We start from the raw sequence: 22,130 nt of genomic DNA on the forward strand, positions 1-22,130 counted from the left end.
TGTTAGAAAAAAGAATCCTAGAACTTTGATAGGCTCTTAAGGGATCGTTTGGTATGTTGGGACTGCCTTATCCCTTGTTTGGTTATTAATTCTGGGATAAGTTTTTCCAAAGATAATTTATTTGGTGGACCATATGGAAGGAGAGAAATTTGAGATGTTTTGAGAGCATTAAGCAAATCTTTACATAGGATTAAAATGGACTGCACTATCACTTTTTCCTATTGCTGTACTTCTGAGTACATAGGTGATCCTGTAGCTATTATAGATATTCTAGGTTCTTTCTAAGATGAAGTAGGATCTAAAGTTAGATTTTTCTGCCTTTCTGGCTGCTGTTGAGTTATACTCAGCTGTTTGTAAAACTATGTGGTAAATTTTGGGATCCCAAAACTACCAAAATTCTGAGTTTTAACACCCAACTTTTAGTTGATCAAAGAGAGTGGCTTGAGAATACTGGTTGAGACTACTGGGATTTTGAAAATCTTTAGCTAGTTGGAAAATAGATGATGATTTTAACTAAACGTTTAAACTCGCGCGAAACAGAGAATACACAATATCCATTAATATTGATACAACAACTACCAAAATTCTGAGTGGAATTGAAGAAAACAAAATGTCTACAAGTGATGAAAAGAGCAACACATCCAAATCTTTATTTTTCAAGACAAAACTGGTAGACTAAGTCCTAGAATTCACCAGAAGGCATAATAGTAATTAACTACATAGAACTGTTAATTGTATACTCCCCCCATATTTATTTGCTTCCTCATGCATTTGCCCTCACTCCTGATTTACTTATATCATGAAACTCTTGAGTGAGTTAATCATCGGCAACCCTCAAGCCCGAGCCTCGCACTTAACCAATTACACACCTCATCCATTTCTCTTGGCACTGTGTAATGACCAAGCCTGCAGAATATGATGGGAGTTTTAGAACACACCTGACTTAAACCATCACAACTACAAATTTGCAAAGCAAAAGAAGGGACGTGAGGGATACCCGTCGTATTTTTTGAATGCAAGATTCCTGAATCCAGCTGAGTTCAAGACAAGGGTAGACCTCTCTCCATATTTGTAAGGAACAACCTCATCACCTGTAAATTACAAATCAAAAGGGCAAGAGTGGTTATACAGATTACAAGTTACTAATAGTCTAGAACTCGAATTACAAGCTGAAAACGATAGGAGTCCTACTTGGAACAAGGTCAAGATAGCCTTGGCTCATAAGAGTTCAAGGGGCACATAGAACCTAGTACTACTACTCTATTAGTCTTGTTCAACAAAGACAAAGTTCTTCTCTAGATTTTCAGATCAGAGGGTAAGGACCCTTAAGGATTCAGAGAGACGCACTATGCAGTATGCGCCGTATAAGATAAAAATGATTAAAAGGTTTTATACAAGTATTTGCAAGTGAAGCACATACACATTCCATGACAGAGTAGAATGGGCAAAGACGACGCACGTCTTGCAGCCTCTAGTGATCCTTCAATCTTGTTGCGGACGTTCCTGCACAATTCAACTGGTTAACTCCTATATGTGTTTGTTGTCTAAGAAAAAGAAGAGATAGAAAACACAAAAGTATAATCATATAATGCACTATTTACTTTCTTTTTTTTTGCTACCTCCCTATTTATAGCTCTCGATTAGTAGGAGCTTCAGACATCTAGGAAGCTAATTTGTAAGACTAACGTTTTCATAGATATGATTCATCCAAAATCTAATGCAGATAGTATTTCATATAATTATTCAGGTGAAAGAGATTAAAGAGATAAGATTTATAGTTGGAGATATGATATGCAATCAAACCTTGAACCGGGAAGCCACCCGCTTAGACCTATGATAGCCCTTAAGTTGACTGGGTAAGCGTTTCCATTTCCATATTTTCCTTGTGCGAAGCAAGTTGCCGAGTAGAGTGCAGTGGCAGCACCCATGCTGAAGCCTCCAATGCCAAGTTTAACTATGCCACACAATTTAAATTGCTAATCAGATGGAGAATCAAACTAACCTAACGAAAACAAATATTAACAAGAAGTCAATCAACTAAGTGTCAGTCTCAATCTTGTTGAGGTTAGTCCTCACATCTGTTCCACACTATCTAGCCCGTTTTCCAATACTAGATAAAACGATATAAAAGATTCATGAAAATAACCCTGTCACCCAAAACCTTCAGAAGGAGGTAAGCTTAGTAAGGGTAAAAACTAAGCCAACAATATGAGCAACTGAGAATTGTCGGCTAGTAGTTAAGCATTCACTGAAGAAAATAAGAACATTAGTTTAGGCGTAACAAATACACAGGCGATACCGGTATTTAGGTCTACATTTATGGATTATTTAGAACTTACCATCTGCTGGTTCAGTTGACAATAGGTTTGCAATATGTGCAACTGAAGCGTCTAAGCCTTCAAAATCATCAGGACCGTCATCAGAAAGTTCTCCCACGTCAAACCCTGGAATAACATACAGGGACACTTAGTGTCTTACTGGAGTTAAACATGTGATACTTTTGGGTTTCATTCTTACATGCAGTGCAAGGAAATCCACCGAGTATAGCTACAGGACGAGTTGGGGCTGTTGGGCATATCCATTTGATCTGCAAGGTTATATAAAGATCACAAACAATGAATAGGATAAAGAAGAATATATATAGGCTAGAAAGAGTTGTATACACCATGTAGAGAAAATTAGAGATTTATCTGAGCTCATTGCTTACATTAGGCAGGGGTAGGCTTTCCAAAAGTTGGGACCAACTGCATAAAAAAGTGAACCGATCAGCGAAAGTGTACATATGTCAGGATGAAATAACCAACATGTAAAATAAGAGACACAAATGTTTCTTCTGATAGGACTTATGCTCCATCAGCCTGATAGTCAGGATAAACTGCCTGACAAAACTTACTTAGCATTTTGAATATCCAATTTAGCAAAAAAACTTGTAAAGGTAAGAATTGGGTGCCTCTGCTTTTTCTCATCAACAATGTTAACCTATCTTAAAAGGGTTAGCCAACAAAAACATTAACAATGACCGGCTTCTCAATTGGACGAGTCAATCACTGACATACTCTTCATCTGTTTTTTCTTCTCCTGGTTTAGCAGAATAACACCTTTTCTTGTTGAAATTGATACAATGGAACTCCACACTAAGAGAACATTATACCAAAATCTTTTTTTTTTTTTTCACTTCACTAACAGAATGCGGTAGATTGCCCAGACAGTACTAATATCAGGGGATCTATGATGTTATTCATAATATCTTACATCTTTGGAAAATGACACTAAAATACGGAGGATGACAAAAGCACAAAAGTTTTCATTATTAGCTCAGGTATGTGTATATTTTCCTTCACCTATTTTTGCAATAAAGTAATTGTCACCAAAGGTTTGAATGTAATAATAATTGCAGGAAACAGTGAAACGCTTGATCACAGATGGCGTGCCGCAGTGACTTCATACTATCGCTTTTGTTTCAAAGTATAGAAAGAAAAACAGGCCTAGCTAAGCACAACAAAGTAACTTGTCTTTGATCTGTTTAACCACAAAATGGCATAGAAAGAAAAACAGGCCTAGCTAAGCACAACAAAGTAACTGTCTTCGTTATGTTTAACCATAAAATGGCGGCTTAAAAGGTAAATAGATTTTACCTGGAGCCATTGTCTCCAAGGCCATGCAACCAAACTATTGTAGCTTGGTGTTTCCCTTTGGGCCTCACAACATATGTCCTCCCAAACTCGACTGTCCTCCTAGAAGTTCTACTTCCTGCAATGTTGTTTGATTTAGTTATTAGTCCACTAGCAAATGCTTGAAAAAAAAAGAAAAGAAAAATGTTTAGCAAAGACATAAAATTAGACAAGGGAGAAAAAAATGTTCCCACATTGATTATGTCTTATTGTAATGTAAAAGTGGCTTTACTCAACCTAATGGCATAAGGACGGACATAAGCAACAACTACAATTACAACACCAACTGATATGACCTCAATCCCAAGCAAGTCGGGATATGTTTTGTAAATCCTCACTATCCATATCGCTTCATTAAAACTCATCTCAAGCATATAGGCAGAGCCAAGATTTGAACTTTATGCGTTCTAAATTTTACAACAGTGACATCAACTGTTACCAACAACAACAACATACCCAGTATATTTCAACAAAGTGGGGTCCGGGGAGGGAAAGTGTATACCTCTAAATTTAATTAAAGCTATTGAATTTGACAGAAACCGTACATAGACTTCTAGCTCCGCTCCTGATCCCCGGCCAATATTTTTATACCGCCATAAAGACATAAGCTAATTACTATAACATTACCAAAGGAAATCAGAACAACCCTCGCAACTAAACAAGGCGAATATCAAAGCAAAGATTGTACAATGCAACTAACCAGAGCCAGTTGAAGAGTCCAAATAACTCATATCTCACTCTCTTCAACCTTTGGAGTTACTGTCAGAAAGAGCAGCTAACTGAGAAATGGTACTACTGAACTGCAATGAAGACAAAGCCAAACCAGCAGTCCCTATTTATAAGAGTAGGACCAAAATAGAATAAGGCATGTGAATATACACAGAGACAAAAAAATAAATAAAACAATTAGAAAAAACTTAAGTATGTGTGAACCAGCTACACATAAACAACCTTAGAAACTCATAAAGAAAATAAAGTGCAAGGCATCCATGTAAAGGGAAAAAACAAGCAATCTTTTAAACAAAGAGAATCAAAAATCATCCGTCCATTTTCCTCTTAAGCTTATTAGAAAGAGTTACATAACACAGAAAGAATCTATACCTCTTGGGCAGGGGCAATAAATAAAGCAAGAATATTACTGAAAACAACAAGGAATAATACCAATTTTGTATTAAATAAATACTGCTTATATAGTATATCTAATCAATCATTTATTTATAGTATTGTTTGATGATTGATGGATACCCATTAACTTTTTTTCTTTTTTCTAAAAAAAAAAAAAAGTGAAATATCAATCGTCCAATTTATCATCATTGTGAAATGGTTATATTCAATCAAGCACTTGAAGAAGCCAGCACAAATTCCATACAGTTATAATATATGCTGGTTGTCCCATTGTTTTCATTTTAGTGGCAAAAGTAGTTTAAAAATTGTTTTTAAATCTTAGTACGTTCCAATTTTTGAATCGTATCGTTGGAATTTCTAAATTCGTCACTTATATTCGCGTAGGGTAGAGGGAGAGCGTCAGCTACGAGTTTGATCAAATTATTAATTTTGGTTCAATCTCCCTATTTGTATTAAAGATTTATTGAACAAGCAAAATTTATTTTATTAATTTAGAATTCATTAACTTGAAAAATTAACAATCCAAAATAGTTAAAGTGAAAGAGCGTTTCACACTTGGACAAAGATCAAATGCTTCTCACGTACTTCGGAAATATAATTTGTTCTTTGTCTTTCATCCTAATACATGAGATATTGATTGAATATAAAATTAAAGAAGAAAGAAAAATATTTAAAACTTGAGCTCTAAAATAAATGGTAGATATTTATGTGACTATATTTAATTTAATTTAAAATAATTTGTGATGTTTAATGTTAAATTATTTTTAAAAATATAAAAATATGATATTCATTTTAAGATTTGGCAGTAGTAATAAATAATAATGTTAAAAATTTTGGGACGTTCAAAATTTTTTTTAAAAAAGGTGCTATAAAAAAAGGTATAGATATTGTCACCAACCTGGAAATCTTTGTGACAATATTTGGAAAAAGTAAATGAACTTTTTATCTTGAAAAATGGTTTCTCTCTCTAGCTTTTCTGGATTTGCCACCTATAAATTAGTGGCTCAAAGTCCTTTTCTTTGTGCAAAGTATAAAAAAAATTCAAAAGTCCAAAGTCTCTAAAATCATCATGAGTTTTCTTGTTCGTTTTATACTGAAAAAGGACTCCACAACCACAAAAGGTTGCATGAACCGAATGCTCATCTGTCTTCACTTTCTTAATAAGTGTTCTGGACGTCTGATTTCATCTCATGATTTGAGTTAAATTTAAAAATAAAAATAAAAAATTAATTAATTAAAATTGAGGTTACAGTTGAAAAAATATACTTTCGAAAGTTTAAAATTACATGTAGAATAAATTTTACTTAGAGAAAGTTCATAAAGATTAATAAGAATTTGTGAGTGAAAGTTAAAAAGTTTTTTTTTTTTTTACAAAATCTGAAGAAGCACTTTCAGATTTTATGGTCAAGTGGGTCCTTAATACTAGACGAAATAAGTCAGAATGGAAATTCATCGTGGTAGTGCATGACTTATTGTGAATTAGATAAGATCGGCTCAAAGAGGAGAGCGTCTATTAATTAATATATATTTTACTTAATTTAATTATTTAATTATAATAAAAAATATTAATTTAATATATACATTTGGTGCGGATAACCATATGGGCAGCTTAACTTGATGTTGAAGATAAGCTGATAAGCATACTAAAGAGAATTCTAAAATAATTAAATTATTAGAGTATTTTTTAGTGTTCACATTCAAGATAGATGTTAATTTTTTCTTATTTTTTTTTATTCTTCATTAATTAAATTTTCAAAGATGAGTTCCAACGATCATTATTAATGTTTTGGAGTTTAAAAATGGTAAAAAAAGAAAAAAAACATGACTAATTTATGTCATTGTCTTTTTTTATTATATGTGTTTTATATTTTAATAATTTAATCATTTTGAAACGGAGGAAATAGTTGATTGCTATTAACTGTTCATTATGCTAACTGCACGAGTAAACTTAATCAAGTAGAAAGACCAACACAAAAGCAGGCCAGTAACGAATTAGCTAAAACTTACGATTCGACTATCAAGTTAAGAGGATATTTAATGTCGTGCAAAACAACTTTTTGTGAGGAAAATCACAAATTTTGTACTTTTATAAAGGTTAAAAAGCAATAACTAATATACATTCCATAAATAATTTAATTGCTTGTAATTTTATTACAGCATAGATATTTTGAAAAAAGGAAAGGAAAAATAACATAAACATACACCTAACTTATCATATTTATACAAATTTCTACCCTTATAAAGTAATTATAAAAATCTCAATTAATTATGTATCTTCATTGGGTGTATCGGGAGCTAATTACGTATCTCTGCAGACCCAAAATAAAAAATAAATGTATCGAGAGCTAATTAGGTATTCTTACAAAAGAAAAAAATGCATCTTCGTTGGATGTATCTGAAGCTAATTATATATCTTGACAGATTCAAAATTAAAAAATTTCAGTAATTATATAAAATGTCAGAATTTTCGGCAATGAAGCCCCAAACTGTCGAAATTTATGTTGTTTGAAAATGGGATAATCCATGTGGCAAGCACACTGTAAGGCAATGCAGGGCCATATAGGGTATGGATTCCTCGGCCCATTATGCGCCGCTTAGTCTTGTCCCCTCTGGGCCCTGGGCCCATTTGTTTTTGTGCATGATGGAATCGTGGACTTGAGGTAAGGGAATCTTACTTAAAGTGGACGAGGAGATATTATTAATTGAATAAAACACAAAAGTTATAGCCTCCTAAATATTGGTAGAGACGTATCATTCAATTGTAGAGTGGGTTAATAATGTGTTATATTGATAGCGGAAAAGATTGGATAGCTATAGAGATATTCAGAATGGTATGACTTAATTATGAGGTTTTTTTTAAAAAAAATGTATGGACTTAATCTAAAGCGGATATCATCATGCAGTTCTAACTTAACTTAATAATTGGTACTGTATTAGAGTTGATAAATCGGCAAGGTGGATATGAGGATAGCGTGATGATGTGGTTGAGTGCTATTTGATGCGTAACTGAGAACAAAGGAGCTCACTTTAGTATCGTTAAATTACTATGTCAAAGGTAGCTTGGAGATACACGCACACAAGAAGAAGCTAGCTTTGGGTTTCAATAGACATAATGCTTGATCATGAGGATGACACACAATGGATTTTGAAAATTAACATGTTGATCGTGATGATAGACCACATGAAGCTTAGTTGAGGGGTAGACCCCTAAATAGTGATGAATGTGAAGTCTCTTGAAGAAAGATGTACGACCAAGACACAAGTTAAATTATTCACATCGTGTCAAGGGTACTTTGTGCAGTATGTTTTAGCAATATCCTTTGCATCACAAAAACATATCGACCTAATGACAATACCTTGTTAAAAGTACACATTTAGATGAATTTGAATAACAAAACCACATTGAGCATGATTGAAGTTGCTGACTTTAAACTAGGGAATTATCATTTAGATGTTGAACCTATATATGCTAGGGACAAATTTTTAAAAAGGCATCAAAAATAGTTTCAAGTGAAACTTAAAAAGCAAATGATGAGTAACCCTAGTTGAAGCTTACAACAATGTAGGTATATATGTTTTAAAAATGTAAGTAATTCAAACTTGTATTAGGCATATGAGCAAATGGATTCGACAGGTGCTCAATAATGTTCTATGTTGTACCTCTAAAAATAACCAGGCAGTTCAATCTTTCTCCATTGTGTTGATGTTTTGATTGGATATCAAGTTTTATTATTTTAAAAATACTTTTGGTACATATGCATCAAAAATATCTTTAATTTAGATTTGTAATCCTTAACACATCATGATAACATAATTTTCTTTGAACAAATGAAAAGAATAATTGACATAGATCAAAGGCAGTACTTATTTTTACTCAAACCATCAATTAGTTATCACTTATCATTCATGAAAGTAAGGGCAGAGCTAGGGGCGCATAATTCATCCTAACTTTTTCGTCAGAAAATTGCACTATATATTTAATATAACTTTTTCTTGTATATATTTAGAACCTGTAGAATCTTCTTGACTTCTCCGTGTGTTTAATTCTTTATAACTTGAACTCCTTTAGTAAAATTGAACTTTTTTACATATTTATTTTTGTATATCTTGAATTTCGTTAGTGAAAATCTTGACATGAATGTATTTGTCAGCTTGTCGAAGTGATCTCAAAAAGATTTTGAGTTTGCGGACACAACAATTATTCCGTTGAAAAGGAAGTCTTTCTTTGAGAGTAATTATAATGAAATCTTTTGAATGTCAACTCCATTACCCCACTTAAAATCGAATAGTGTATCATCCATGTTACAGGAGTATAATTAATATAATTAAATAGGATAATAAATTAACAATCATATCTCTTGATACTCAATTAGAATCAAGATCAGGTTTATGGTGGGGTTAATTTTTAACTCAACGACAAGATATGCTGTTGCCACTAGTATATAACTTCTTTCTTCACCTTCCGTCCGTTCTGAGCCGGGGGTTTATCGATTGCGTACACTTTATCCGCTCCAGACCTTGCTTGATGGGAATACATGGGGTATGCTGTTGTTGCTTCTCCTTCAGTGTCCGGTACCTTTTTTGGAGCCAACTAATTTGAATTTATCCAACAGAAAAGTCTTACGTGGAACTCCTTATAAAAGACGACTTCATTTTAAGGTCTCCAATCTAAAATTTTTGATTAATTAAGAATGAAGGGGTACTTACCTGACCTCCATCACAAACTTTAGATGGTGGCACTAGTATATAGCTAGCACATCTTTAATTTATCCAGATTTAACAAAAAAAAATTGTTTAATGGTTGTTAAAAAAGATTAAAAAAGTAGTTGATCTATAGAATTAGGTTAAGGGAAAACTGGCCTCAACGGGAAAAGTTCTTTTTTCATCTTTTAAATGATGGCTGTCCCTTTTTCTTCTTTGTTTTTTTTTGTTGCATATTTGTTGTACACGGTTGCAATTTTATTGTAATACCTTTATTCCCTATGCCATTTGGAACGGTTGTAACTAAAAGGCTGGAATCTGATTATACTTTTGGAATTTAACTTTTATATATTGTATCTGTTAAATCATCTAAAAGGTAATTGTAAGTTTGTTTATAATAAATTCGAAGCAACTTGAAAAGTATGATAAATAAACGGTTACGGTAGTGTCACATGACTTTACAATACTGTTAATTATATAAGAAATTAAATCTATATTTAAAAAAAAAAAAAAAACTCTATTGGTATGTTTGTTACGAAGGAAAACATGTCATGAAAAATGCTTTTTAATTTTTCTATGTTTGTTCAAAAATTTTGAAATTTTTTTTTTTCTGAAAATAAGTTTCTTAAATATAAAGAAATTGGCTTCCTTCAAAAAGTTAAGAAGACAACATAATGACATTTCATATAGATCGTCTCTTCCTTATCCTTCAACACATCTCACTTCCATTACCGTCTCCTTTATGGTTTGCCTAGATTATATATAATTAATTTTTTAAATAGTATTTTCTTTCTAACTTAGCAAACAAAAAAAAAAAATAATAAGTAATTGATTTATTTTTCGGAAAAATATTTTCTACTATGTACCAAACGTATCATATGACTTTTTTTTTTTTCAAAGAGAAAGAATAACAAATAGGAAAAAAACAAAAGGAGGTTGGCACTTGTCAGGATAATATTATTCCACGACCTAACCCCTCTTCCTGTTAATTTTGCTTACTTGTTAGCAATTGAAGTGAGTTGATCAATGCATGAATCATCCCCTTTAGTTCTTGATTACCCCTACTAATAATGCATGAACCATCCCCTTCTCAAGCAAAGGTTTTAGGCTCTAAATTTTTAGGTCCATAAAATATTTAATAGTTTAAGGTATAAAAGACAAGATCTTTATATAAAAGAAAAGGAAAGAGAACTATTTAGCCATGTGATTGATTATTGACTATATCGTCCATTGGAACGAATTATCAGAAAAACTTGATTATTAAAAAAATAATATTTATAATAATTTTGCATCTTAAAAAGAATAGAACAATATAAAGCTTCTTTTAAAAAAAAATAAAAAAACTTAATGACTTTTAATAAAAGTTAATTTTAGATAATTAATTTTATTGAACCGTCTCTTTGATCACTCTACCAATGCATGAATCATCCCTACGTAGTTCATTGATCACTCTACCAATGCATGAATCATCCCTACGTAATTCATAATAACAAACAATGCATGAATCCTCCCTTTGTAATTGTTGATGATGACCCTACTTCCAGTGCTGAGAGCTTACAAATGAAGCACAAAATTTGATTTTTGTATGTCACTATATTCTTTTGTTTTGCAGTAGGAAAGGCCCACTTTGGGCTTGTACCAAAAAATATAAAGAGAGAAAAGAATTATTATGTATTTCACAAGCATGGGTGGAGCTAAATGTAGAAGCGGAGATTGAATTAAATTCTCCTATGAGTGAATTTTATTCGTTATGTATAAACAATTGAATCTCTTTAATAGGAAGGAAATTCTTTGGTGAAATGGTAAAGTCAAAAATAATTTTATGATTCTAGTATTTTTTTAATATCTTTTTTGTAAAACATTGGCTTCACTAACATTTGCAAGGGGTTCGATCGAATGAAATTGCTTGCTATATGAGGCAGCAAAGATTGTCAAATTGAGCAAGTTAACTAACTTCAACTATCCAAGATATGTTTAAAGAAAAGTAGAATGGATCGAAATAGGTGGAGAAAGGATCTCAATCTAACACGAATAATTCAAGTTTCAATGAGTTACACTTTCATGCGACAAAATTGACACCCAAGGTTATCAAGCGTGTAACTCGTAGAGAAATTTTTGGAGATTAAAATAAAGATGAGTAACGTGACCTAAGATGTTTAAAGTTTGTTTATATCAAAATAAACTGAATAGCATGTCAAAATTCAATCCGCCCTTGAGTATTAACGGGCAGAAATGCACTTGCTTGAGATCAAACTAGATTGAATAACAAGTCAAATGCAATCCGTCCTTAACTTTAATGTGGAAATACACTTGTTCCATATTAAAGACAACTAGTATGGATCGAAATAGGTGGAGAAAGCATCTCGATCTAACACGAATAACTCAAGTTTAAACGAGTTATACTTTCATGCGCCAAAATTGACACCCAAATTAAAGTTACCAAGCATGTAACTCCTAGAGAAATTTGAGGAGATTAACATAAAAATGATGAGTAACGTGATTTAAGATGTTTAAATTTTATTTAAATCATAATAAACTGAATAGCATGTCGAAAATTAATCCGCCCTTGAGTATCAACGGGCAGAATTACACTTATTTGTTCCATATTAAAAGGTATATTATTAAGTATCACCAATGTAAGCATTTTAGAGTTAAATGCATGTTTTAATCATCATCAAAAGATGGGATGGGATGGGACTGTCTGAATGGAAAGGACTAACAATGGAGATGCCATAACCAAAAGGGAATATTAGTACTGTCACTTCGTTTTAGTTATATACCAGGAATATTACACAATGCGTGTTGATTTAAGATGTTCAACCTTAAAGAGAAATGATTCATCTTGAAGTAGGGGTGTGTAAAAATCAAATCCAGCAATAAATTAAATCGATAAAAATGTTACTAATTCATTGTTATTGGATATTAGATTAACGGTTTTTTAATTGTTTCTTTTTATTTTAGTTGCATCTATTTCTATTTTATGAGGATTCTCTTATAGGTTAAACCAAATACCGAACCGTTAAGGACTAAAAATATTTTTTTAAAAAATATCTTATTGATTTGGTTATTGATCATATTTAAAAATTAAAAATGGATAAACCAAATCGATAATACATAAAACCGAAACGAAACGACGGATGCACCCGGAGCAATTAAATATATGTAATGTTAATATCACTTATTATTATTTAATTCTATAGTATTCATTATAACGATAAGTTATACAATTTACAATTATATGTTTTTATCACTTTTGTCGTAAAGACATAAAATTGTCTGTAAATTTCTCACAAAATTTAAATGATTGGAAGGTCTAGTTTCCTAAAGGATTTGACATATCACTCTCTACGTCAATAATGTTTTTTCCGCTCTTAATTTCGTATACGAAAGTCTGAAGCAATTAAAGTGGTTAATTTTCAAATATATATATTTATGTATGGGCTTCAATATTATTTTGTACTCATTACTTAAAACTTTGGATCTAATTCTGATTTTCTGCTCTTTCACAGTTCTTATCACAGAAGAAAGGAATAAGCACATATACAACAGCTAGCAACATTCTTTGGTATTATTTATCCATAATTGGTAAAATTTCTTTGTTTGCTTTATGATGAGAATGAATTCCATTTTGATTCCCATCAAATTAAAGTACCTTTCTTTTCTTAGCTAAACATTAAAAATTAATAAATTCTTATTACTTAAGAGTCACGAATATTCATGCATCATAGAATATTGTTGCTTCGTCTTTAAACATCGAACCTGAATATGAAATAATTGCTTGTCCAGATTTAAGGAAATTAATTTTAAAAAATTATGTTTTAACTGAGGAAAATATTCATTTTGTACCAGAAAAGGAAAAATTTCCATTTTCTCGTATTGTTTCATCTGCTCCAACTTTGTGTCCATCTCTAAATAATATGCTTCACTTTATATAGTTCGATAGACGTTTGTTATTCCACGTTTGAGGCTCCTGGAAACCAAATTTGGGAAGCTATCATGGTAACACGTACGCTCAATGTTCTTAGTTAGACGGATCCAAGATGTTAAGTTTATAAATTCTAAATTTTAAAGATTAGTGGATTCAAGATAAGATTATTTATAGGCTTTAAGTGAATTTCTTAACAAAAATACAATATTTGAATCAAGCTTCTAGTTTTGTGTAGTGCATAACTAATTAATGCTATAGAGAGATTGAGTGAAAGGTGAAAAACGCACATAAAGTATTTTAGTGTTGAGTTTCATACCCAAACTATCATGTATGTGAGAATTATCACCAAAAGTGAACCATTAATAGTTTAGGTATGTTTTGCTAACTAATTGGAGATAGTTTGGTAGGAAACTCACAAACTTGATAGTTTATAATATGAAACTCAATAAATTGAGATATTTTAGTAGCATTTTAAACCATTTAGTCAGTGAGATTCTTACATTGCATACCAAAGCTTACAATATAAAAGGGGTTGCATACATGGGATAATTTATCCCTTCGTTATAGTACAAATGATGAATAAATAATTTTCGAAGCAGCATACATCTTATCCAGAAATTATTATCCGTTATCCCCTCATACTAAACAAGATTATAGGTTAAACTCACAACTTTGATCAGATAATTTGGAATTTCACATTCGATCAGATGATAGAAGCAATTTGATCTCCCTACCATGAGAATCTGTTCACTATTTTTTTGTTTCAATGAGTCAGCTATTACAAAATCTCCCTCGAAATGCATCTTTCTTGGTAAACTGAAATATTATTCAACCATACAACCTGGTGTGTAACTGACTAGGGTAAAGTATGTCGTCAGTTTACCTATTTATAAAGAAAGTGCTACAGAAGTACGTTGCTGCAATTTGGTAATGATAAAACATCATTTCGCTACAAGGTTGTGCCAACATGAGCACTTAAACAAAAACAAAAAGGACCACTCGCCAAAAAATCCAATATGTGGCTATTGATTATTGAGTCCCTGCGTTTGGAGAAACTGGGTTTGTAGTTGTAACAGACCATTCGACGTCTAAGTAAAATCTAAAAGCAAAACTATTCAACTTCACCCTTGTAAGAGCAGCCGTAAGAACAATTGATCCACTAAAAGCAAACAAAACCACTGAACTTGGAATCCTGAGTTTGTAGAGCAAGAAAATATCTCATCATCTCAACCAGATTTATTCCGGGAGAAAAGTTGCAAGCCATCAGTGATGATCATCATCGCCGCCATGTCCATCAGGAGGTCCTCCAGGGCCAACCACCTCCAACTGCATAGAATTACAGAATCATTCCCACTATGAGCTTCATTATGAGTATAAGCTTACGAAATTAAGGTCCGCATGGGCAACAACACCGCACTTGGACAATTGGTGGCTAGAATTACATCATTTACAGCTCAGATTCCTCACTTCCTTTCCCCGCCTCCCTCAAAAGTTTTTTTTTTTTTTTGGGGGGGGAGAGTTGAAGAGAGAAAATGCACCCCTATTGCAGCAGTGAATCTGAAATTTTCCCTGATGAAATACAGAAATTCTGTACTTACCTCAAAATACTGAGTGCATACTGGGCATTCATGTGGCTTACCCTTCTCAAGCCAGAACCAAACAACATCATGCTCATCTTCTGTTAAATTAGAAAAGGAGTTAGAAAATTAAGCGAACTGGTTAAAGGAAAAAATCAGTAAGAGAGACATTTTTTAATCCGAATCTGTAATGAAGACTTACCGCCTTCACCTCCTGGACATCCTACAATTCTTTTGTCATAGTAGGATTTAACGATAGCTGGTGCTTCCTACATTGAAAAAATATTCAAATATTTGATCATGTTCCCACACATCTTATTGGAAAGATAAACTTAATTATTGTAGTAGCATATCAATCTAAACAATGTCTTCACAGATTGTTGATAAATAATTCTTTATCCTGAACCATAAATAAGAAGCAACAGTAGTCCACATCTAAATTAAATTTGTCTGCAGAATCATAAGCACACAATGTTTTATGTTACCTGATTGCATCATTGACGATAATAAAATAATTACATTTGAGCGTTTTAAAATGTGAGAAACACAAAAAACCAAGGGGAAAATTTTTAGTGACAACAAATTGGACATCAGAGACCAATGATCAATGTGCTGAGGAAATAGGATTCAGGCATGAGCTTGACATGACATGAGTATGTTCAAAGTTTGACAAGTTTCTAGTGATTTATTTTTTTGAAAGGTGTAAATGGTATTTCAATGATGTCAAAACAGCACAAAGTGCTGTGATATTTACAACATCAACAACAGAGAACGTTAAAAGATGGAGATTGTAGATCAAAAACAAGAAGAAAGGTAGATTTGGCAGACAATTAGAGGCTCATGTATACATGCAGACGTTCTAAAGCCACCAGTATGGTATCAGCGTTTTGGTGAATTCCGAAAGATCTAGTCGAAGTACCCATACCCAGGCAAAGTGGAAGTTTCTTTGTCACAACAATGTGAATCTATAGTGATTAGTTTCAGCTACTCACACAGAAAAAAATGTTATGTTGCATAATTCTACACGCTTGCATGTACACATATTCACAAATTTACGTGTTTTTTTGTTAATGCAAGATTTTGCCTTACCCATAATAACATTTAAAAATAAGGAGATGAAAAGTTAAGGACCGCATTGCTTAAAAGTTATAACCCATCTAAGCTTGACCATATTTTATTTCATGTTTGACTGAAGATGCCATCCAATATAATCACTTTTTGTTTCCACGTACAAGCTAATTACAGAAATTGAAAAGATTAGTGCTCCAGCTTAATAGAAAGTGAAATAGCATTGGGAAGTGAACATAAGCACGTGAACTAGGGGAAATATTTGAATGATAAGAATACTAGACATTAGAGCTCACATGCGATCTACGATCTAACAGTTAGCATTGAACATGATTTATGCAAGGAGATAGCACTGACTACTCGATATTCCACAGTTAATACACATATATGAAGAAATAAGCAACATTGCACTTCAATAAAGGAGATTTATTCTTATCATGTTCACTTCATACAGAGATAGAGGAGATAGAAGAAGTAATTGGGAGAGGTGATTAGAAAGGGCATGACTCAATTACAGCTTACCAAGGACATGACCTCAAATAGGAGGTTGTGGAGGACATAGATTAGGATAGAAAGTAGGTAGGAGTGCATTGTCTTGTTGTTCGGATAGAAAGTAGGTAGGAGTGCATTGTCTTGTTGTTCGTCCATACTAGTAGTCGCAGTACTACTCGTGTTTCTTGTCTTTCAGCTATTGTTACTATCTATTGTTTCTTATAATTCGATAATCGTACAATTTTGTTGTATTGTTTTGTTACTATATGTTGTTTCTTGTACTTCCATTACTTCTTTTTCTGAACTACTTTGTAATTTGTATTATTTTTTCCTGCGTCGATGATCCATCGGAAACAACCTCTCTACATCTGAGGTATGTTAATATTTTTGTACACTCTACCCTCCCCAAACCCGAGTTAGTGGGACTACAGTAGGTATGTTGTTTTGTTGTTTATGTTCATATAAATATGAATACACTAGCTTGAAGCAAGAATAGAAAGGAGAGAAAGTGGGACAAGATTCTATTCCCCCATTTGGTTAGAAGTAGGATGGTAATGGGGCGGGGTGGAAGTGAGGCAAATCTGCATAAACCCGCAAGAAAATTGCCCCGCCCCACCCCGCCTAGCATAATATTTTTGTTTTCACGGCACATAAGTTATTATTTTTTTAAATTAAAAAACATACCAGTCATCAATCTTATAGAATAACAGTATGATACAATTGGAGAATCGGCATGTTCCTTCACTTTTTAGACCCTCTGTTTTTTCATATATTAGCTCTGCTTTACAGGTATGATGGTTTCTCTTCTTCCTTATCAGTATTGTTACCTTTTGCTGATTTTCTTTTTAGATCATATGCTCTTAACTTTTGCTGATTTTCTTTTTAGAGTAAAGCAGAGCATACCCTTTAACTTTTTAGATCATGTATTAGAGAAACGGTAGATTGTCAAAAAAAATTAATACTATGTAGAGAGAAAAATAAACAACAAAAATAAAAAACAATTGAAAATATATGTTAATACGTAATAAACATATATAGTTGACTCGGTGTAAATAATTAATTTATAGAATTAGAGTCATAATTTCTTTATCTCTTGTTTTGTTTAGACCCGCAGCCCCACCCCGCATTAATTTTTATAATAATTATTTCAATCCGTTCAGCATAACCTTAAACCCGCATCTACCTCGCATAGTTCAAAACCCGCCCCACCCCATTGCCATCCCTAGTTAGAAAGTGAAAGTATAGAGAATTGACGGTCCTCGCTCTTTTCTAACCCTTTCAAAATTGAACATAAGGGAAAGGTGAAGCTCATCTACTTCTACTTTACTCATGCCAGAAAACATAAGGAAGCAAACTAACTCGTTACAATGCCCCTCCCCTCCTTCAAGGAAACAGAGCATCATGTTTACTATGGAAGTTCGAAACAGTAATCCAGGTCTTACTAATAATGGTGGATCAAATGTTGTACCGTGACATGTTCCACTGATGAAAGAGGGACATCATAGCCTATTACTTCACTTAAGAAAGTTACCAAAGTTTTATGAAAATATATGAAAATTTCAGAACTAGCACGCGAAGGAACAGAAATAGTAATTTCTCAAGGCGAACGTGTTTTTTTTTTTTTTTGATAACTGTGGTGTCTGGGCCTGCTTGCGCGCACCTCGACTAATTGCACGGGATATCTACCACCACCAACAACAACATGTACTAGGTAACTCTGTCTAATAAAGCTAGAACAGATGAGAAGAAATCACCTAGTGTTTGTCTCTGTTGGAAACTGAACCCGAGACCTCATGGTGCTCAACCGAACTTCATTGAACCACTGGTCACACCCACGTGTGCATTTTCTTTTAAGCACTTGTATTGTACATATCCTACAATATTAATATTAATACTGAATGGCGGATAAACTTCAGTTTAGTTTAACTCAATATGACCTAATACAATTTGTACTCAAACATATTACTAGAAAATAGAGAAGTCAGTTAAATGCCTAAAATACAGCTACTTCCAACAATACCTATTCTTGAGTAATGCTCGTTATCCAACAATACTTACAAGTGCAAACTAATGACTCTATCTAATACAACAATACACATCAGATAGGATAAAACAATTTCATCAACTGACAACAAATGTAAACAAGAATTAATAACCAGTTGTTTCCCAATTTATATACAGAACAAATATCCATACTAACCTTTGTGCCAAAAGGACCCTCAGGAAAGTTAATGCCGAGAATATCCTTTCCCTAAACAAGAAAAAAATGCACATATCAAGTATCAGTTATAGTAACAAACTACACCTAAAATCAATATATTTGAATTAGACTGTAAGTATAAGCACAACCAAACATATATAACATCAAAATCGTAAAGGATGAAAGCTAACTCACTTGAAGCTCAGCTTCAAGCTCTTCGCGCTCATGACCAGTTGCAATTGGCATTACATCCTCCACTTTCTTAACAACACCCCCTGTTTGACAACACAACAAAAACAAATCAAATATACACAAATACTTATATATAAATATAAATAATATCATATACTCCCTCCGTTCCAAAATAGTGGTCTTGCTTCGCTTCTCGAGGGTCAATTTAACTAATTTTTAAAGCTAAATTAAATTAGATTAATTTAATATTTTTAAACTAAATTTTCTCATATAAATATGATGAAATTGTAAGTCTTAAAATGTAAGTCGAAGTTTCTATCATTTTGACTCTCAAAAGGTAAACTGCGATGAAGTAAAAAGGAACGGAGGGAGTACATGTGACGTGTGTGTAAATGAGTAAGATCTGATGAAATTGGCGTTACCAGTAGCAGTACTGAAGTAGCGGGCAATGAAAGGAACCGTAGGCCGGAGATTCGCCGGAGAGGATAAGGTGGCGGCGGAAAGGCGATTGGATTTAGCCGCGGATCTTAGAGTTGGAAACTGAGATGAGAGTCTTCTCCACATGATTTTCTTTTAGGGTTACAGTATGATGAGATCAATTGTTCTCTTTTATTACTACTATTGCTTTTTCTCTATGTTGGATGCTTGCTTTTGTTGAGAGGGTTCCATACTGGGAGTGGAAAATGGAATGAAAAGAGGGGGGGGGGGGGCGTAAGGGTGGCACAAGGCCCGAAGCCCAACGATTGACTCGCTCGTGCGACAATTTCTCAACAGCTCTTTTCACAATTTCCAAATGAAAAATCCAACTAAAGTATTTTTTTTTTCTTGGAGTTTTACGTTTGAATTATTAAGTATGTGAATTTTTTAGGTAAATTATCACAAAGTAGTTAGCAGATTTATTAAATTTATAAAATTAATAAATAATTTATTTATTTTTATTTATTTTTTTTGTAGTATTAAATGTGAATTATTATCAAATATATTTTTTAAAGTATTAAATTTATTATATTTAAAGATAATATGATAAAATTATTTTATCATTTGTTGCTTCTTAATCTCTGTGTCAATAAGAAAGTAGACAATCAAAGATGAACGGAGAAATAAATTTTTGAGTTTCATATCTGAATATTCTGGTAGAAAAAAGTGAATCATTAATGGTTCGTGTGTTTCACTAACTAATTTGTGATATTCAGATAAAAATCTCACGCATTTGATAATTTAAGTATGAAATTCAAAAAATTAAAATACTTTAGGTGTGTTTTGGACCATTAGCCCTTTTCAATCTTGAGTTTTTACTCTCTCTCCTCGTCTTATTTTTACTAGTATTCATACCTGCGCGTTGCGCGGAACATTAAGAAATTATAATAATTGCTAATATTTACATCACTTATTTACATAATAACTTAATAGAAAAATTGGTGAAAATATAATTAATAAGAGAACGTATTGAAGACATTTGCTTCTTAAGCCTCCATATTTATGAAAAGAAAAAAACATGATAGTGTTACTAATGTGTAACTCAATCTACACAATTATCCTCAACAAAATTATTCTTGAGAGAACTTCTGTTGTCGACTTCACCCTCTTTGAGTAGTTCTATCACTTTGTTACAGCATAAAAAAAACTCAAAGATTTCTTTATTTACTTACAACTTTGTTGCAATGCTCATATTATTTCCGTTCTTGTTTGGCTTTTTAATCATATGAAGAGAGAAGCAACATAAATAAAAGTTTCCCCTAAGTGTATGTATGGAGACGACCCATATTGGTAGTATACATCACTTGAACTTTTCGGTGTATGGAAAGCATAGCCTAAAGCAACAACATATAGTATCAATAAAATTAAAAATGATACTCCATAAAAGATTAGAAAGATCCAAAATCATGAGCAAGACAATGCAAGATATATTTATTTAAGTATAATTAAAAAATAATTTACAACATGGAAGCTAAATGAATTTTACAGAACCTTCTTATCACCGCCTCATCTTAACATAATGACTATACTGATGCAAAAACCTTCAAACTACAAGCATGTATATTAATTTGAAGAATATTCACAATTGGGATGATTTAGTATCTTAGATTAGAAAAAAAATACTGATATTGGCTCCATTTCAAAGAAGATGTCGATTGGTCAGTATTAAAGGGACATGAGGCAATCTAATAAATTCGCATTATTGTAGAGGGAGAGTTATGTATACAAATTTTAAACAGGAAAGTATACAATTTTCATCATGTACTTAAAGTAGAAAACACACTACAGATATTTAGAAAAAACACGCACAACCCATTATGAAGGTCATTCTCAGGTTTGAAAGCAGCTACGATCCACCATATTAGAGATCAAATGCCACAATCCAGCAGACTAAAGTCGTCACATCATGACTATGTATCCTGCATCACCTAACCGGACAGTCATTGCCAGGTGAGAACTTATAGAGCATAGACGCCGCATTGTACTATGGTTTATGACCACCCACGTGGCGTTATGATCGACATTGCAGAGACAATTTAAAGATTAGCTATTTAATTCATTAAACGTCGGTAGGAAGAATTAAAAGAATTTAAATTCTGCAATTAATCATAAAAATAAGACTAATAGAAAAAAAAACACTTGTAGATTATTATTATTGAGGTTCTTAGACAAAGGTTAATAGCTGAAATCAAAGCTGCACAATCATGTGATCACTTTAGACAAACTCATAAGATGAAAAGAACAGGCCAATCCAATTCTTCTAGAAGTTAACCCATCGAATCTTATTCCTAAAGATCAAGCAAAGTACATAGCTGGAAGACTATATATTTCACAATTAAATTCCTGAATGTTCAAGTTTGTTCTAGCCCAAATATACTTTAAACTTGAACAAAATCGTCCTTAGGTATCTGCACTAACTAACGTTTGTATCACACATAACTAAAGTGTCATGAATTATATAATATGTATTAAAAGCTTACAAAGTTATGATGCATAATTTCCTCCTTATTATTACGCTTCAGTCCGATCACTACCAACACTAAATGATTTTTAAATCCTACATCAAGACATTTAAGATTTGTAACTTTACTAAGTGTCCTTCAATTAGATCATAGAACTTATATATTCTGAAATATGAAATGAAGCCGCAAACATCAATTACAGAATAATTAATAATATTTCACTATCAGGATAAACAA

At 32.6% G+C, this 22,130-nt stretch overlaps 3 protein-coding genes across 8 annotated transcripts in view; all 3 read right to left on the reverse strand.

Moving 5' to 3' along the window:
* Positions 1–22,130, reverse strand: part of LOC107876134 (cytochrome c1-1, heme protein, mitochondrial) — an 82,618-nt gene that overhangs the window by 22,957 nt on the left and 37,531 nt on the right. The gene's annotated exons all lie outside the window — the stretch shown is intronic.
* LOC107876040 (acyl-protein thioesterase 2) lies at positions 577–4,889 on the reverse strand. Of its 4 annotated transcripts, none has more exons than XM_016723020.2 (10): positions 4,773–4,889; positions 4,372–4,503; positions 3,636–3,750; positions 2,708–2,744; positions 2,518–2,587; positions 2,340–2,444; positions 1,804–1,954; positions 1,421–1,503; positions 998–1,091; positions 577–906 (listed from the first exon to the last, which is right to left on the reverse strand). In XM_016723020.2, exons 2-10 carry the CDS (start codon positions 4,400–4,402, stop codon positions 822–824), a joined length of 771 nt encoding a protein of 256 aa, XP_016578506.2. In that variant the 5' UTR covers positions 4,403–4,503; positions 4,773–4,889; the 3' UTR covers positions 577–821. The 4 variants fall into 4 exon arrangements, with proteins under 4 accessions (XP_016578506.2, XP_047269745.1, XP_047269746.1 ...); XM_047413789.1 differs by having other exon boundaries at positions 4,372–4,471; positions 4,773–4,854; XM_047413790.1 differs by lacking the exon at positions 4,773–4,889 and adding an exon at positions 4,623–4,767 and having other exon boundaries at positions 4,372–4,471.
* On the reverse strand, positions 14,328–19,734 carry LOC107876041 (putative cytochrome c oxidase subunit 5b-like). Its single transcript, XM_016723021.2, has 6 exons — positions 19,377–19,734; positions 18,958–19,037; positions 18,763–18,813; positions 15,205–15,271; positions 15,024–15,103; positions 14,328–14,751 (listed from the first exon to the last, which is right to left on the reverse strand). Exons 1-6 carry the CDS (start codon positions 19,516–19,518, stop codon positions 14,689–14,691), a joined length of 483 nt encoding a protein of 160 aa, XP_016578507.1. The 5' UTR covers positions 19,519–19,734; the 3' UTR covers positions 14,328–14,688.

Source organism: Capsicum annuum, chromosome 6, assembly GCF_002878395.1.
Source record: "Capsicum annuum cultivar UCD-10X-F1 chromosome 6, UCD10Xv1.1, whole genome shotgun sequence".
Taxonomy (NCBI): Eukaryota; Viridiplantae; Streptophyta; class Magnoliopsida; order Solanales; family Solanaceae; genus Capsicum; species Capsicum annuum.